Source organism: Anas acuta, chromosome 1, assembly GCF_963932015.1.
Source record: "Anas acuta chromosome 1, bAnaAcu1.1, whole genome shotgun sequence".
Lineage (NCBI taxonomy): Eukaryota > Metazoa > Chordata > Aves > Anseriformes > Anatidae > Anas > Anas acuta.
This window is the reverse complement of record NC_088979.1, coordinates 7351465-7370618: the sequence shown is the minus strand read 5'-3', so window position 1 is coordinate 7370618 and position 19154 is coordinate 7351465. Positions and strand designations below refer to the sequence as shown.

The 19154-nt window shown below is 38.1% G+C and overlaps 1 protein-coding gene across 27 annotated transcripts in view; it reads left to right on the top strand.

The window, feature by feature from the left end:
- Positions 1-19154, top strand: part of DLG2 (discs large MAGUK scaffold protein 2) — a 1027768-nt gene that overhangs the window by 449223 nt on the left and 559391 nt on the right. For all 27 annotated transcript variants that reach the window (XR_011090260.1, XR_011090255.1, XM_068660895.1 and 24 more), the window contains one exon: positions 18663-18824. Coding sequence is in view for 25 of the 27 variants with exons in the window: in XM_068660895.1 (XP_068516996.1) it covers positions 18663-18824 (162 nt within the window). In the remaining 2 variants the exon portion in view is untranslated. The remainder of the gene's footprint in view (positions 1-18662; positions 18825-19154) is intronic.

Sequence of the window (19154 nt, the reverse complement as noted above, 5' to 3'; positions counted from 1 at the left end):
ATATAGTGTGGGAGATAAATAAAGTTAGTGTATAGAAAACAATCACTAGTGAAACAGTTACAGAAGAGCCCACACATGCTTCATGCATGTTCATAGAATCACAGAAGAGGTGAATCATAGAATGAGGTCGGAAGGCACCTCTGGGTCCATCTGGTCCAACCCCTGATCAATCAGGGACACCCAGAGTCCTGGACCATGTCCAGGTGGCTTTTGGAGATCTCCAACGAGGAGACTCCACAACTTCTTTGGGCAGCCTGTGCTAGGACTCCATCACCTACATAGTAAATAAGTGCCTCTTGATGTTCAGCTGAAACCTCCTGTGTTCTAGTTTGTGCCCATTGCCTCTTCTCCTGGCACTGGGCATCACTGAAAAGGTTCTCAGGTATGCAACTATGAGTGGTCTTGTATATATGAGACTGTTAGATGGAAAATATGTAACTACTGTTGATTAATAAAGAGTCACCCCTAAAAGGTATCTATTCTCATATTGGAAAACAAACAGATGAGCCAAGATTATGGACTGCAGGTGCCAGTTTATAGAAACAATGTCTGTGATTTGTTGATGCTGGTATTCCTGCCAAAAAATACTGACAGTAAGGAAGGGTGCTTATCCTGTTGCTGTTGCTGCTTCTGATATCTACAAACTGGCCAGTCCCATTCATAAACCAAATTCAAAAAAAAAAAATAAATAAAAAAAAAAAAGAATAAATGCCACCAGTAGTACCAGTAGTAACAGAAATGGGAAAAAAAGTTTATACTGTTGCTCTGCCCCAGTCTCATCACCAAAGTGATAAGAGAGCTTTTTGTTGTGAAGACAATATATTTTGTTGTGAAGACAAATATATTTCCCTATGAATAAAGTTAGTATGCTTGGTCACCATAATCCCACAAAGCTAGTAGGAAGCTTTTGAATAAACCAGATATTCTGTGCTTTAAGCTTAGCAATAACAGCATATGCCTTGCCTGTAAAGAACATTTTAAATTCTAGGTGAAATGATTTTTGCTATGACAGTATAGTCTACTCTCTCCCTAAGAGATTGTGAAGTACCAAGTAAGACAGAAAAATTGCAGCTGGCGTTACCAATGACTTTTCATTTCAAATTCAGTAAGATAGATATACTAACACACCTTTAAAGCCTTTTTTTAATGCTGTCTATTAATGATGTCTGTGCAGGTGTTCCAGTGCATACTGAGACTGAAAACTTCGCTTCCCTTATATCATATTGTGCATACATATTTGTGTGCATGTACGCTGACAACAGTTGTGCTATAAACCTTGTTTCACAGTTCTATAACTCATAACCATAGCTTTTTCTTAAAAAGAGATACTCTTGTTCTTGCTATTTTGGCAATATAATGTACATGGACCTCTGACCTTGTCTGTTCCCATCAATAATTTTTTTTATATCTATGTCCCCATTTCTTACAGCTGACAGTACAGCAACATTTTCAGTGCTGTGATTTTGATTTCCTATTTTTCCTTTCTATGTGTATATAGAATCAGAGAATCATTTAGGTTGGAAAAGACCTTTAAGATCACCAAGCCCTACCATTAACCTAGTACTGCCTAGGCTACCGCTAAACCATGTCCCTAAACACATCTTTTAAATGTGGGATGGTGACTCATAACCTTCCTTGGGCAGCCTGTTCCAATGCTTTACAACCCTTTCAGTGAAGAAATTTTTCCTAACATCCAACCTAAACCTCCCCTGGAGCAACTTAAGGACTTTTCCTCTTGTCCTAATGCTCATTGCTTGGAAGAAGAGACTGACCCCCACCTCGCTACAGCCTCCTTTGAGGTAGTTATTAATGCCTCTTCCGAGCTTCCTCTTCTCCAGACTAAACAACCGCAGTTCCCTCAGATGCTCCTCATAAGACTTGTGTTCCAGACTCTTCACGACCTTCAATGCCCTTCTCTGGACATCCTCCAGCACCTTTATGACTTTTGTGTACTGATCTTAGTCCGGCCTATCCAGATCCCACTGCGGAACCCTCCTACACTTGAGATCAACACTCCTACCTAATTCGGTGTTGTCTGCGAATTTACCAAGGGTGCATTCAATCCCCTCATCGAGATCATTTATAAAGATGTTGAAGAGAACTAGCCCTGATACTGTGCCCTGAGGGACACCACTACTGACCGGCCTCCTGCTGGATTTAACTCCATTCACCATGACTCTTTTAGAGTCTTTTAGAGACACCCGGCCAGTTTTTAACCCAGAAAAATGTACGCCATTCTAAGCCATGAGCAGCCAGTTTGTCCAGGAGGCTGCCATGGGAAACAGTATCAAAAGCTTTACTGAAGTCCAGGTAGACAACGTCCACAGCCTTTCCCTCATCCACTATCACCTTGTCATAGAAAAAGATCAGGCTCATAAATCAGGACCAGCCTTTCATAAATCCATGCTGTCTGGGCCTATGTCATTTATTTTCATGGTTTGGGGTGGGATAGAGTTAATTTTTATTTATATATATATATATTTTGTGGAGGCTCACACGGTGCTGTCTTGGATTTTTGATGACAATAGTGGGGATAGCACACCAACGTTTGGCTGTCGCAGAGCAGTGCTCACACAGAGCCAAGGACTTTCAGCTCCTGCTGCTGCCCCACCACCGAGGCACCTAGGGGTGCACAAGGAGCTGGGAGGCAACACAGCCAGGAGCTGACCCAGACTGGCCACAGGGATGCCCCGTATCATGTGGTATCATGCTGAACAATAAAAGCTGGGGGAAAGGAAGAGGAAGGGGAGAATGTTTGGACTAATGGTGTTTGTCTTCCCAAGGAGCTGTTAGGCACGATGCATTCCTGCATTCCTGAAGGTGGCTGAGCACCTTCCTGATGATGGGAAACAGTGAATGAATTCCTTCTGCTTTGCTTGCATACACGGCTTTTCTTTACCTAGTAAGCTGTCTTTATCTCAACCCACGAGTTCTCGCACTTTTACCTTTCTGATTCTCTCCCCCATCCCACCTGGGGAGAGCAAGCGGGTGGCTGGGTGGTGCTGAGCTGTCTGCTGGATTTAACCACCATAATTCTTCAAGCTATTGCTTTCCTTCTGCAGTTCCCCAGGCTCCTCAGAGTTTGTTACTACAGTTATGTATCTTGCAAGAGTTGCAATTTTCTCTGTGTAGCCCTCAACTCATGAATTATTTATGAAAGATTGTATTGAATAACAGGGGCTCAAGTGTAATCTGTCTTTTCATTTCTGAACTCTGTTTGGCTGTTTCATGTGTGTGTTAAATTTCTGTCCTTTTTTTGCTTGCTGTATGATGATCTTCTCCCCTAACTCTGCTAGTCGTCTGTGCTCCTGATGCAGGCCTCAAAAGTCTTCAATCACCCCTCTCTCATATACTTGGCAGAGGGAATTCTTCCATCTCCCCCCACCTTCTCGGTCTTGTTCCTCCTAGTGATTTTTGCATCTCTTGTAGGCATCCCAGGCAGTGTTGCAGGGCGGGATCAGGGCAGAAAGCAGCATAACCCATCTGTGAATTTAAGAGGGTTGAGAGCACAGGAAACCAGCTTCCATTAGGAGTGCTCATTCATTCAAATGATGTTGATCACAAATGGGTATACTTGCTGGACACAGCACTATCGGGGGATTTCTAATGAACCTCAGGAAATTAAGAATGTATTTTCTGCAGAGGAAGTTCTACATTCAGTGGTTTATGCATATCCGGAGGAAAAGATCTGCCATCAATATTCAGCTCTCCACTTTAGGTCTCAGCTAAAATGACCATTTATACAGGGAGAGAGAATTGGGTTCACTGAATATTTCATGTTATTTAAATTAATTGTCACTATGATGGTTTTTGCAAAGCATCTGACACAAAGGGATGAACACATGCCCCTAACTGTTAAGCCTGTGCATCTCACCTTAGACTTGTCCAATCTTGTGATGCAAATTTCACTGGAAGTGATAAGGCTGAAGAAACAGAGTCATTCTTAAGACCAGATGTATGTGCTGATTTTCTCCACTTAATGAGTTATAGGTGGCTTAGCTAACTTAGAAATAATTTAGCATCTCTTTAAAATCCTTTTGAAACTTGGAAAGACAGGGGATTGCATAATGGATCAGAAACAGGTTCAAAAAATCTGCAACAGGCAGTTGCACTTGCAGGGTATCAATTCATTCCCTAACGCTGGAGAGAAATGCAAGTTTTAATATCATCCCTGAACTGTTTTTGTTTTTTTTCCCCTGCTTGTTTTATTTATAATTTTGTCTTTTTGGTACTTAATTGACATACACTTAGATTAGGAATGTCTAAAGATAGAAACAAATTTAATTTAATAGCAGAGACTGTGTGCCCAAATGTTTTCTCTTTTTTTTCAGCTATATTAAAAGCTCTAAGAAATGATATTCTCCCTTTCTGACCTTCAGGTCTAATGAATGATATTATTCTTCCTTCTAAGACTTCTTTTTTCTGTAATTTTAACATACAGAAATCTAAAATAAAAACACTAGAGGGATTCTATGTGAAATAGCAATAGCATATGAAATTTATATATATATGTTGTCTGCTTATATGATTTGACATAACTCTAAGTTAGTTGAAACTATTCTGATATCTTTTTTCCTTTTGGAAATGTTTCATGGGAATTTCTCCATCTTCATGAATTACCTTTAAAATAATTATTAAAATAATATTTGCAAGAAAACAAAATATTTTATTTCAAATTTCCCCTTTTGTTTTGTTTTTCACGCTGTGTTAACTTGGAATGTTATTTTTAAAACAGGCACTACAACTGAGGTGAAGCAGTTGATTGATATGTTGATTTTCTTTAACCTGTTTTTTTCAAGGAAATTCCTTATTTGATTCACTATGCAAGCAGCTTAAGTGATTTTTGAAACAGCAGAAGTTCATATGAAACCCCTGTGGGTACTGGTATAAATAAATACAGATATTAACATTAATTCCACTTGGGATATCTCTTGTTTTTTATCATTTTCATAGTCTTTTGGGAATTTTCTGACTGTATTTTCTTACTGATAACAAGTAATCTAAATTCCACATCCTACTAATGAGAACCAACTACTGACTTCTGATATATCCTAGAAAGACTGATAAATGTCTTATTACATAAATAAGCCAATAAGTACTACCATGTCCCAAAGTAATCTCCTGCATAAAATGGCTGCTCTTGGCTTGGATGGATGTACAGTTTGCTGGGTGAAGAGCTAGCTGGATGTTTGGGCTCAGAGTCGTGGAGTGGAGTCCAATCCAGTTGATTTGGACCTCCTGTACCTTGAGAGCTGTATTCAGTTTTGGGCCCCTCACTACAAGATGGATGTGGAGCTGCTGGAACATGTTCAGAGAAATGCAATTAAGCTGTTGAAGAGACAGGAAAACAAGAGAGATGAGAAATGGCTTAGAGAGCTGGGGTTGTTCAGTCCGGAGAAAATAAGGCTGAGGTGAGGCCATTGCTCTCTACAGCAACCTGAAAGGAGGCTGCAGTGCAGAGGGTGTTGGTCTCTTCTCAGGTGACAAGTGATAGGATGTGAGGAACCATCCTCATGTTGTGCCACGGGATGTTTAGATTAGATGCCAGGAAGAATTTCCTCATGGAAAGAGTGGTTAGGAGTTGGAACAGGCTGCCCCGGGAAGTGGTGGATCCCTGGAGGTATTTAAGATGTGTGAATTCAGTACTAAGGGACATGGTTTAGTGACGGGAGTTGGTCAGTCAGGTTGGTGGTTGGCCTTGATGATCTTGAAGGTCTTTTCCAAGCTAGATGATTCTATGATTCCATGTTTCTAAATATGTGACAAGATAGAAATGTCAGGTATAAACTCAAAATATTTGTGTTGAAAGAAATTGATACACTTTTTTCTTAGGTCTATTTTATAATAAATTTAAAGATGAAACCTGGCAATATTATATTTTGCAGCCTCAGATTTCTTTTTACTATAGTAAATAGTGTTTTGTTTGTGCGTTTGTTTGTTTGTTTTGTAGAACTGTAAATATGTTCCATATGTAGTCTATCCCAAATTCAGTAATTGTTACATAAAGTCACAGCTGAGAAATATGAAGCATTCTGAAGCCTAAACAAGGAGCAAAATGGGTCCAGGATATGTGACTAAACACTTCTACATATGACACTAGCCAGTACAGCTTGGCAATATATACCTGAAGTGCAGGTGTTCAAATTATTTTACAGGCAGATCAACCCTGATAGCATGCAGAGTTGTCAGAAAGTATGCAAGAGTATTGGATAATGTAGACATCTGACCTGTTTCCAGGTGAGTGCAGAACACTTGCAAATGAGCAGCACTGATGTGCCAAATTTAGTGAGGCTGGAAGAATTCAAGAACTGCAAATATTCACACAGTAAGTGCAATAATTAAAGCACTTTAGAAATGTTGGTACAACAACTGGATACACTTTATTTGGAATAGAAAAATATGGCTTCAACAAAGTAGTACCAAGAAAATAAGATTTGCCCTGTTAATGCTGTAATTTTCAGGTCTGATTTCTTAAGCTTTTAAGAGACAACTTTTTATTGAATCTTGTTGTAAAATCAGTGAAATGAAAAATGAAGGAAACATCTTTTACAGTAGTTCCATGACAATTTTATTTGTTGGAAAGTTCAAGAACAGAAAGTGTTAATATCTTGTGTTTTTATCTGTTTCAATATTGTTATAATATTTCCTTAAAAAAAAAAAAGAAAAAGCAAAAAGCAAATTACTAACTTAGAAGAGTCAGTACAAAAGTGAGATATCACCCTACATGTGTTCAGACAGCTAGAGCACATCTCATAACACTAGCTAATCATCTGTAAAAGAAACTCTTCTAAACATTTCCTACTGCACCATTTAATCATCATTTTCATGGTTAGAAAAGTTAATAAGGCCACAACTTTAATAAGCTAATAATGCTGAAAAGTATCTATGAGAACATGGACGTATAGGGCCAAAATATTACTGGGAACTGGGATTTGACAAATGCTATGTTCAACTTTGAGTCTAATAGTTTGTATGGTAGCAAGGGAAATTAGATGGTGCTGTCCTTCCCAAGGGAGCTAGAGAAGAACCAGGCTAATTTAACACCACCTGGAGATTATCAGCTTTGAAAAATACAGATGTATGTTCACAACAAGTTATGGCAATTCCCACACAGGCAGTTTTCACTTTGGTTTAGTCACACAGCAATTAGGATGAAATGCCAAGTCACTACACCGAAAAATAAAAACACCTCCCAAGGGGAAGCACATGTCCACTGCTTATCTCAGGATCTGAGAGCCAGAGGATCTTCTGGGTAAGGTACACCACTGGCCTCATTTCTGGATAGTTAGTGGCAAGCACATTGTGCCACTAAAGGGCAGCCCACCCCTTCCCAAGCACCAGAGATGGGATGAATCATGCAAAGGGATGCATTTTCCTTGGTGTGGATAGACTCATTCACACAGTTGTGATTAATGTTTGCAGAACTTTGCTCATGCAGAGAAGTTTTATAAATAGTAAAATGTGTTTTCCCCCTCTATACATGATAGTTGGATGTGAATAATGTTATATATATAGCCACTGACTTTTAGATTAGTGATCCAACTGCAACAAAGGTCAACAACAAGTTAAAGTCATGCTTGCTTTCTCATTGTCAAGATAAAAATGAGTTGCAGCTTTCAGTTTGGTTCCCCGGGAGCATTTCTTTTCCTCAGCAGAAAATCACAGCCCCAGTCTCAATAAATTGTTTTTCTTGTTCATATTATCAGCTGAGTAGCAGAGGATTGACAGAAAATTGAGAGTGACTTGCCTGCTCTTGCAAGAGACATGGTTTATGCAGAGAAAAAGATGTGAATTTTATAAAAGTACCTTTATTTCATGGAGTTTACATTGCTACTGCATCAGAAAATGTTTATATCCTTGGCTATCCATCTAGCACTTAGTCAAGTACTAAAAAAGGTTAAAAATTAAAAATCAAATATCTCTAAATAGGCCATATTCCTCATGGAATTTGTAGATCTCAGGATTTGGCCCACTGCTTGTATAAAGCTCTAGAAAATATTTATATAATCAATCAATTCATTTGTTGGGCCAGGGCTTAAAAAACCCTTCTCTGCCTAATAATAAAACTGCTGTGTCTAGACCAAGCTATTTGCTTGGGATTGTCTGTGAGTTTTGTTTTGGGTATTATTTTATAATGATGTCTTTCATTTCAAACTTAACAGTGCCTCATGATTGCCTCATGATCTGGGCTGAATCTAATTTTAACCAGGATGGGTTTTGCTTTGTCCTCATTTTCTAATAATTAAGAACAACAGAAAATGTACCGTGACATTGTTATTCAGCTGACAGTCATTTATGCAGTAGCCTTCCTGAAAGCTGGTCATTAAGACAAAAGGTAGATTTTCTTCACTTATGATATTTTATACAAGATATTTACTTCCTTCAGATGAAAATATAAGGAAAACTAAAAAAAAAAAAAAAAAAAGTTACAATATCTAGACTTTTTCAAGTAGGGATCCTCAGTGAATGCAGTAGGGAATTAACCTTTTAATTAAGCTAGTGTTATTGCAAAGAAGGATAGCTTTGAACATTGGTAAGGTCAGCCTGCAAGGAATAATTTTGTTTTGGCTTCAGAGATAACTTTGTTAACTTCTAAAGCATTCAGCCTTTCCCTCTGTCTTCCGCTTTCTGCATCTGCTTTCTGCAACTATAAAAACTACCAAAGAACTCATCCAGAAGAAAGGAGCAAAATAACACAGAATTCAGTATTAAGATAGGCAGACACAAAAGAAATACAATCAGGCAGTAACTTTCAAAAGCCATAAAGTTTAATGTGTCCAGGCTAGGAAATGTAGAATACTGATTTTCAACAAAATCCAGTGGACTGGTGTAAATTTCCATCTGAATGACTGTCTGGTGCCCGAATAGTCTTCCATGCCACATAACATGAATTCAAATTTTTATAGCATTTTTGAGCTGTAAGGGTATCACTAACCCAGTCAGATATATACTATACCATGATAAAAAACAAGTGTCTGAAGCATGGACTTCAGCTTATATTTTCAGAGACTGAAAATCCAGTTGGCTTATTTAAAACATGAGTGCTCCAGATCTCTTAAAAATAAAAATGTGCCTATTCTTCCAACAAGAATATGGAATGAGACTCCAAAATAACAACCCCTGAAGAGAATCATTGTCTCCACCCAGTGAAGCAATTACTAGCTGATTTTCACATTTAAGTTCAAATGTGAAAAATGCCTACCTGTCCAAACCAAACATAGGCAAACTGTATGTGCCTAGGTCTAAAAGTACTTCCACAGACAGACTTCCTCTAAAGGTCCCTGAAATCTGTGCATATACCCTTATTTATTTATTTATTTATTATTTTTATTTTTTCCTGCAGTTTTTATAGCTACCTTCCATTGCACCCATCATAACCAACTCATTGCCTTGCTTTGATGAAAGCCCTGTGGGACTTGACAAACTAAGGAAGGCTGTGCTAGTAGACTTGCTTGGCCCTTCAGAAAAGTTGAAATATCATTATTAGTTCATTTTAAATAGAATTATTAGCAATGGTGATAGGCTGTTCCCCCCTTTTAATTGCAGATAAGATATAGCTAAAGGAAGGGTGGACTCACATTCATTTTCTCTGCGTCCTCAAAGGACTTAGGTCCAGGACATTTTCCATTACACTAAACTCAGTGTATCTGCAGGTAGCGCAGCTTAATGGGATGTATTGCCATCTGACCAGTGAGCTGAATGAGATTCCCCTGGGACCATAAACTGCTTAAATCTCATGGCTGGGATCTAGTGTGATTGTGGATAGGTAGAAAAATTGAAATACTGATTTCGGTGATGCTCAGTAAAGCAAATATTCCCCAAATAACAGCTACTTTGCTGGCTTGCTTCTTAACCAGGGTTTTATTAAAGTATCTGAAGGTGCAGATCATTTTGCCACAATTATTCTGTACCAAAAGTCTGTAGAAGGATTCAGATAAAAAGGTCCAAAAGCTGATTTTTCAGTAAGCGCCCTGCTTTACAGTTGCTCTTGACTCTTATAGGTGTCAACCACATGCAAATTCACCTGACACAAATTCACCCAGCCTTTTAAATATTTAGCTAAAATTTCTTAAATCCATATTTTTGTTATTCTGAATGAAAAGCCTTCAAGAGAGGGGATTGGTAAAAACAGTAGGAAATTTAAATATTTCAATTTTTTAATAACTTTTTGAGCACAAAGATTGTTTTGTTACAAAATAATTTTATCTTCATAGATAATAATCTGACTTCATCAGAGCAACAATGGGGAGATTATTTTTCAGTTTATGTACACAGAAGATTTGTATTTTTATTTAAGAAGAGTCAGTTTTCCACAAACACTGAAAAATTCAGTACTTATCTTCATACCCACTTCATAACTTCATACTATAAGAAGCAGGAATGCTATTCAAGTTTATGAGTTTTTTTATGTGCATATACATGGTGTTAAAAGAACAGTTAAGGGATGGCAGGGTTATAAAGTTAAGCACTCAGATTTAGGAAATGCAAGAACTAAGATGGTCTAAGCAATTTTATTTCAGGCCCTTTGTGGCCATATATTGTAACGTAGTAGTATAATAGAACTCAAATACATTTTTAATTATGCAGATATTTTTGTTTTCACAGGCCCTCTGCTTCACTCAGTGAGGTGGAGGGGTACTTTATATGGTATTTCACATTCAACATATGTCTCCATGCATTATTTAATGCATACAGTTCAAACTGTGCTCTGTTTACAGAATTATTAATTTTCTCATTGATTTTCCTCTTATACTGAGCCTGACCATAGTATCCTAGTAGCTCATAAACATTAATGAATTTATTTTTTCAATATCCCATTGTGACTAGAATTTTAACTCCTTAGACAATACCACTGAGATAAAATGAGTCCACTAGTTCCTGTGCCCAGCTTGCAACATGAATGAAATTCATCTCATTTAGAGAGCCTAAATCCTAAACTGTTTTCAGTCCAGGTTAGAATAAGGGTTGAGTCATTGGAAGCAATCTTTGGAAAATATACATACAATATTCTGATGTTCCATTTATTATTGAGGGAGCCTGTCTGTCCTGCTTACGCTAGAAGTGTAAGTTTTAGGTGGCCAATATCAACTGATACCTGACTTATTGGAGCACACAGGATTATAGAGCAATTTTTCTTTCCAAACCCCAGCTCTCCCTGATTTCAGCTGAAGCTGCTGATGCTCAGCACTTCTGCAAAAAATGGCCATCTGTGACTACCAAGACTTTTCAAAGTGAGGATATCTCATTTCCACACCTGGGGAAAGTTTGGTTTATGTGAATTGCCTAGCAATACACAAGACTTCTGTGGCAAAAATCAGGAATAGAAATAGTTGTCTAAAATAGCATTTGCCTGCTTTAGCCCAAGAGCATCCTTTTTCCTTATATAGCCTTGGTCCAGAATTTTCCAATATGTATAAGAAATGATACTGGAATCCAGCAGATGCACAATTCTGTGTCCCTTGATGCAAAATTAATTCCCAAAGGACTTAATGTGTCCTGTATGCACAGTAATTGTGATAGGTTTTATGAAGAAATCATACTTCCTTGACTAAGTATTTTACTTTGAAGCTTTGTCTTTATTTTAACCTATGAAGTGAGCCGTAATTTATGAAAAGCAGAGTCTAGTTTTCCTCCTAGATTTCATTTAGACCTGGGACTGAAGAAAATAGCAGAAGTATCAGTGGGGACACCTACACACAAGAAGTCTGAGAGATAAGAATGCGTGAGCAGAAAAGGAGTCAAATTTTAAAATAACTCTCAGCAGCTCTGGATGCAAGTCTACACAACGGCCACCACCTGCAGAGCCACGGGCTTCTTCCTCCTCAGGAGTAATTGCTGGGAGCAGTTACTGCTGTGTGAACTAGCCCTGGAGAGAAATGAGACAAATGCTTTCCCCAGGATTTTCACTGGTATGCTTCTACACCACAGCAGTGCAGATGCTGGAATTCTCCATTTTTTTTTCTGTTTTTACTAACTGAGCTTCAGTATTCATCCCCATTTGCCCCATCCTTGTTGTGATTCCTCCTCTTTCCTGGGAAAATCTCAAATTCAGTCTTCCTTGGATTTGCCATTACAGATAGACAGATCCCTTGACTTTTTTTTAAATCCCTTTAGCACATTGGGTTATGTATGTATCCAACAAAAGAAAGAAGAGGACTCAGGAGTGATATTTAGATCTTTTTCTTACCACTAAAATTATCTCAATAAATTATACCACTCCTCCTTGACTTTTTATCCTTACTCCAGCATTACCTCTTCCACTAATGCTGATGTACTTACTTATCTGTGAGGCTGGTAGCTCACCAAGTGCATAATTCAAACAAAATAAAAGGGCCTTGATCAGGCTGCAAGCACAAGTGAGAAGGATGGAGGAGCAGGGCTGCACAAGGAAAATGGATTTAGGAGGTGGAGTTAAGGAACAATCTTGGTTACTGTCCAGAGTAATTCAGTAGGTGTTACCCTATTGACAGAGGCTCAGAAGAGCACTGAGAAATTATGTAATTTAAATGCACAGCTATAGCTTTAAATAAGTACACAGATATGTGCAAAACAAATCACTTGCATTTTTTATTCACTACAGCTGGATAACTTTAAAGCAGCCACCAGCAGTGTGTACTAGGAAGAGGAGTCTTATGTTTTCTGCAAATTTAACTAAGTAGGGCACCCAGGTGTGAAGACTGGTGTGAGGGCTTCAGCTGCAAAACACAAAGGGCTTGTTGTGCCATATGCTGGACAAAGCTGGACTAAACTAAAATCTGTATTTTTTGGTACAGAAAACAAGAAGGGCAAGCTATCTGTTGCATACTTTTTGTTTGTTTCCCTGTATCACTCATTTGGGGTAATAGTCTTATTTCTTTATTACATGATTACTTTATAGTCTTCTGATATAAAACCAGGGTATTTTGCTGTGCTGCATTCCCGCCACGAGTTTGTTGGCTGGGAAACTGAGACATGGTGTTTGCCATCACTCCAATTGCTCAGTAGTAATCTCAGCAAGGCTGCCCTATGCCAGAAGCTGTGCTTCAGGTGAGGAAAATTAGAATAATTTGTGAGGCTTAGTGCTTCCATGCTGGGGGACTGAAGCAGCAGAGATGGGGGGGGGATCAGGGAATGGAATGGGAGCACATGAAGGGCTGCGCAGGAAACTGCAGGGGGAAAGGAGGCATGGAGGAGGAAGCTAACGAGGCATGAGGACTTTTTGTAGTGGTTGTGGGAACATGGACATATCAGAAAAGGAATATTTTGTGAGGAAGAGTTGAAAACTGTAGAAAGGGGTATGCAAGTGAAGTTATTGCAGGACAAAAGGGATGAAGAAGTGGCTACAGCCTGATGCTGAAAAACTGTGTGGTTTCACCCACATCGTTTTTTTGCTTCGCTTAGTCCAGCAAATAGTGATTGTTTATCTATTTTTATTTTTTTTTTTTGAACAGTTACTGAATTTTATAGTCTGCAGCCACATTCATCATTTAATACTAGCAAAGACACCCTCTAAGATTGTCTTTTTTTATACTGGTGCTTCAAGTTAAAAATCTATTTTAAATTATTGGATAGCAACTAGCAACCTCCAGAGGGCTAAACTGATGCTGTTAACAGGTCCAAAATGTGATGCAGCATATGGAGCTGAATACCTCATGGTACAGATTTGCATGCAGGCGGTTTTAATTAGGATTTAGAATTCCTTGAGGAATGCAGCATTCTGGGCTAGTCTCAATCTTGTCAATACATAGTGTTTTTGTTCATGCTAAAGCCTTCAAAAACCAACAGGTTCCTAGTTGCTTTTAATTTTTGATGCTTATATGATTATTACATTTTTCTCTAGCTGCCAGCTTTGTGTATGATTATAACCTGTTTATATGTACTTAGTATAAAAGATTGCAGTCTTTTTTTTTTTTTTTTTTTTTTTTTTCCCTAATATTGTACCAGGTCAGTTCAAAATAAAAACTTACCTGCAGCTTTTTGACATTGCATAGCTCCTTATTTTTTCCTGCAGTACTTTATCATTAGATGTGAAAACATGCTTTAACTCGATGGTTATTGTGCCATCTTGTGAGCGAAAGGTGCAACTACATCCAGCTAACAAGAAAGGTGATTTGGCTAACAACCGTTTAATATCTTCTTCATAGTGAAACAGAACAAAACACAAATATTTAGAGATTCAAAAACAGGTAAGGATACTATTGTAAAACATTCCATACTCTGAATTTTTTTTTTTTTTTTTAATGAAAATTACCTATAATGGGCAAATACTTTCTTATTTCAGTAAACTGAGACAAGAAATCATGTATTTGCTTTTATTTGTTTATTAATTTTTCCCTCCTGAAAAAAAAAAGGAACTTCTTTCTGTACTGAATATAAAAATCATGCAAGTTCTCAGTATTCAGTGCTGATAGTGTCCCTTCTGTAAAACAATTTGGTTCTTACAGGAAACCTCTTGTCCTCTAAAAATCACTATTGGTTTCTGAGAGATAACACAATATAAACAGCACAAAGGACTGCTAGCTATTACATTGATGCAGAGAAAACCTAATTCCTGACCTTAGAAAGTCTGCCGTCTCCTGGAACCTTCGGTGAGGGGAAATCACTAAAAGTAAAATAAATTGGCATTAGACAACCTACTACAACTGTATTATTATTATTAATTATGCTTATTAACATCACTATAGTTGCATTAAGCTTAGAAGAGCAGAATAGAAAAATGTGAGTTCTACCACTGCCTAACTGACTCTTTTTGTGACCTTGAGCAAGTTGTATTTCTGTGCCTAATTTTACCCACCTTTAGATGATGCACATACTTTTTTCCAACAGGATGTTATCAGACTTGACTAGCACTTGTAAAGCTCTTTGGGCTTCTTGGATGAAAGGTATTGCTGTGATACAGTGACAAGCTTGTTAGAAATCTACTTGATACGCAAAAGAGCAAGTCATTCACAATAAGTATAATTATTCAATGATTTAGGCTTCTTAATCTACTTCCACAGTCTTGGCAAGCAGACTGTGATTTCTTCCATTTTATATAATGAGAAGAGTACTTTTTTTTTCTCTTTTTACTCTATAGATTGATTGCAAATATTCAGAATTCAAGCTGTGTTGCTCATTTGCAATCAGTTGGATGAGTAACATTATTTCTACTCATGACTGGATGAATGCCCAAGGACTTGTGTGTGCAAATTGTAAAGTTTGTTTTCTCAAGATACTCATCTGTATGACATTGAAATTCACTGCCTCTGAAGAGCAGTGCCAGTAAAATTCAACACATTGAAGACCACTGAAAATTCTCAAACAAAAGCGAGACAAGGTGGTACTGATATTTTAATGAAATTTAAAAAAAAATAATAATTTTGTCTAAATGGACCAACCAAATTCTACGCCGATGCTTTTAATTTTTGCCTGTACATAAAAATGAAGAAATTTAGTATATTGAGTATCAACTGTATCTATAATAAAGCTTCAGCTGCATGAAAAGACACATCACAGTTTTACCTTTATTCATTCATCTTTGTGTCTTACATATGTCAGGGTGCCTTTCTGTAGGTTGAAAGCCATTGACTGACTGCTCTCATTTCACAAGATGTTGTAGAGGCCTGTGACTCCTATAACACACTTTGCTCCCCACATTTGCAGCACTTCTATTGCTAGCAGAAGTAATGGGTGATGTTTTTAAGTGTGGTCCAGCCGTGCAGAGAACAGGGACATGTGTCCTTGAATGGCAATTCCAGCAAGATCACGTTCACCTTAGGACATGGGTCAAATTGAGTTGATCAAAAATGAAGCGTTTTATTTGCATTTTCTGCAAAGCAAAATCAAGATAGCTACAAAAAGTACTGTGGACTTTTGTAAGAGCCAATTCTTTCTGGCCCCAAAATGAACAACATATTCCCAACCATCTTCATTCATGAGTCTGTGAAAGGTAGGTTGTAAAAATAGCTGACAACTACGTAGCAAACACAGCCTTAGAAATGCTCCTTTAGACAGTACTCTGTGAGGAGCAGTAATGCTGTAATAATCTCACATTGTAGAGAGAACAATCTCTTATAAAAAAGCATGTTCATATTAAAAATTCACAGCAGCACACTCCACTCCCCCATTATAGGTAATTACAGAGAATTTTAAATATCTGATGCTAGTTGGCAGTGTACAATACCCTGTCAGCAGCAGGCACTGATTTGTAATTTAATTATCATAAGACATCCACCTGTTCTTTTGTCAAACGAAGAGTAGCATTTCCGTGCAATCAGGCTTTTCCCTCCAGAGATTTGTATTAACCCTTAGAGAAAATACTGTTTTCTAGGGAACTGGGTAATTTCAAGGACAGAAAGATGGAGACAAATAAAGCATTCCTGAAGGAAAGTCGCAATTCTGATTTGGTATTTTCAGCCTTCTGTTCTCAGAAACTTTCCTTACCTCTAGCTTTTTGCTGTGTCAAGCTGCTTTGATTCACAGCTGAAAGCATTTCAGTGAGGGGAGATGTGGGAGGAGAGATGTATGAAAATCAATGAGTTTGGTACTAAGAACATGAGGCAAACATATAACAGGATTGACCCAGAAATGCTCTAGGTTCATACTTCATGAGTAATAAGAATACTGGGCTCGGGCTGGGGTGGGATAAGGGCAAATGGAAAAGTGGAAATCTGTTTTGTAAGCTTCCCAGTTTATGGCATACGGACAGGGATATTATCTAATTTGTTATGGAAGAGTATAGTTATCATATATATATATTCTTTTTAATTAGAAAATACAGATTTTCACTCGAAAGTCTGCACAGAAGTGTTATGCTTTTTGGGAGCACGGGGCTTGTCATCAGCCAATTTACTGTATGCCTTGGCTCTCAGTTATGCAATGGCTACACTAAAGTGTAGTGATGGCGAAAAATCTTACGAATGCATGTGAAGAGACGTTCCCTCTTTAACATTACCTCACCCAGCTTTTTGTGCTGTAAAGCTGTATGAATGATCCAGCTAAATCTCCTTATAGCTTGAGACATTGCTGTCCTGTCTCTTTTGAAAGTGGTCACTGGAAATTTTCATTTTTATCATCTCACAGAAAGATGACTCGCATTCTGCAGTTATTTATCAAAATCATGTTTTACAAATGATTCACTTTGGAGAGGGTGTCTATGAGTAGTTGTGTCTATTGAAAGTGTACTCACTGAATTCAAAAAATAATTGATTGCTTGGGGCTTAAGTGATTTGTGTGCCAAGCATTTAATGTGACATTGGTTGGAGTATTGTCTATTAGGCTGATGGCTTCTTGCCCAAATACTACTTGTCTGGTACCAGTCATTTCATAGATTCATTAATTATGTTATCAGAAAAGTGAAAATGTGAAGGGTTGCAAGCATATCCCAGAGAGGAAAAAGAGAATAATTCATTTCACACAGGCATTTGGAAAATAGTTGGCAAATGCAGAACCAATTCCATGTATCAGAGTGAAGGCAAGAATAAATCGGGACAGTTTCCTTTGGAAGACTGAGTAAATGAAACAACACCCCTGGGCCTGGTGCTCAAAGAGAGCGCCAGGAGCAGCACTGAAGTCTGCTTTGTAAAGTCCTTCTGAGCATACCTGAACTTGAGAGTCCTCTGTGTGTTTGTTCTGGCTATTCAAATAAGTCCTAGATTTTGTCTTTCCTTTAGTCTTTGATTCTGTTCATTCAATATTTAGCATGCAGCTTTCAGCTGAAAACACGTAGAATAGCACTAAACACTCTCTGTGCCAAAGACTTATGATTCCCTATCTAATCTGTATTCTGGTCTCCTCCTCGTGTTCCCTGCTGTACTGTCACCATGTCCTCCACCAGCACCATGTGTAACGTGAAATCATACCCCTCACATTAGCCATTCTGTAGTCTTTTCCCTCAAAAAGTGCTTTGTGTATGCGTACTGAGTGTAGAACACAAGGTGCTGGCCAGGCTCTGTGAAGAGAGGCTGGGGCTGCCTGGGCTGGACACAGCCAGTTCCACACAGACCCACCTCAGGACATGGCTGAGCCCATTCAGTTAGGGGTTGGGGGTCTCTGTGATTGGGCACCTAGAGGTCTGGTCACTTAATTTAATTTTTAGGGTTAGAGTTACATTGCTTCTTGTACGAGTTTTGTTTTTTTTTGTATTGGACAAGCTGCTTACTTCCTATGTCTCCTATGTTACTGCTCTGCAGAGCAGGAAGTTAAAAATACCTCACACTGCACTTGGCCTACAGGATAAGGGGAAAATGTTTTACTGCAGAGTTTTGCCATGCCCATAACTCTGTGGAGGTGCATGTGTGTTCTCTAGCATTACAGTATGCTGTGGTGAATGGAGAATGACTCAAATATTTTACAGAGAAAAAGCTACATAAGTGCAATTATTAATGTGAGGGTGTGAAACGTGAGCTGGCACAACAGCTCAGCAGATCGACAACTTTGTTTTCAGTATTATTGCTTGCCAATACATCTTCTCAGCTGTCTATCTGAAGGTAAAAGTTCTGTGTATCAGCATGATAATGCCACTCTTTCTCTTTTTGAAGAAGTGTTAAAAACAGAATGAAGTATTCTTTCTAGAACAGAGTAGGAAATACAAATAGTTCATCTTATATACCATATTTGCATTAATACATGTGCATTGCTTCCTTAAAGCATATTTGTTCTCCCTTTTAATCCTTTTTTCTTTTTTTTTTTTTTTTTTTCCCTAGAAATACCGCTATCAAGATGAGGATGTTCCACATGATCATACCCTGCCTCGATTAACCCATGAAGTGAGAGGCCCAGAGCTTGTTCATGTGTCAGAGAAGAACTTGTCTCAAATAGAGAATGTCCACGGATATGTCTTACAGTCACACATTTCTCCTTTGAAGGTAGGATTTACTGTGGCTTTGGTCCTCCACCATGAGAAAATGTATGTCATGAAGACCTTGAGAAACTTACTTTGTTGTGCAAACAAACAAGTTGCATTTTGCAAGTATCAGTACAGATTGATTGTCCCATGTCAGGTTTTTAAGTCTGGTCTATATTGCAACTGGTGATGGTTTAGTTGGCAAAGCTTGTGTTCTGGAATGGCAGACTTCCCTTCCCGATTGTCCTCATAAAATGAAAAAAATAAATAAATACTGTAAATATAACATCTGATGGAATACTGTTTTTCACATCAAAGCTACATCAAAGTCATAAGATATGGCATGACAAGG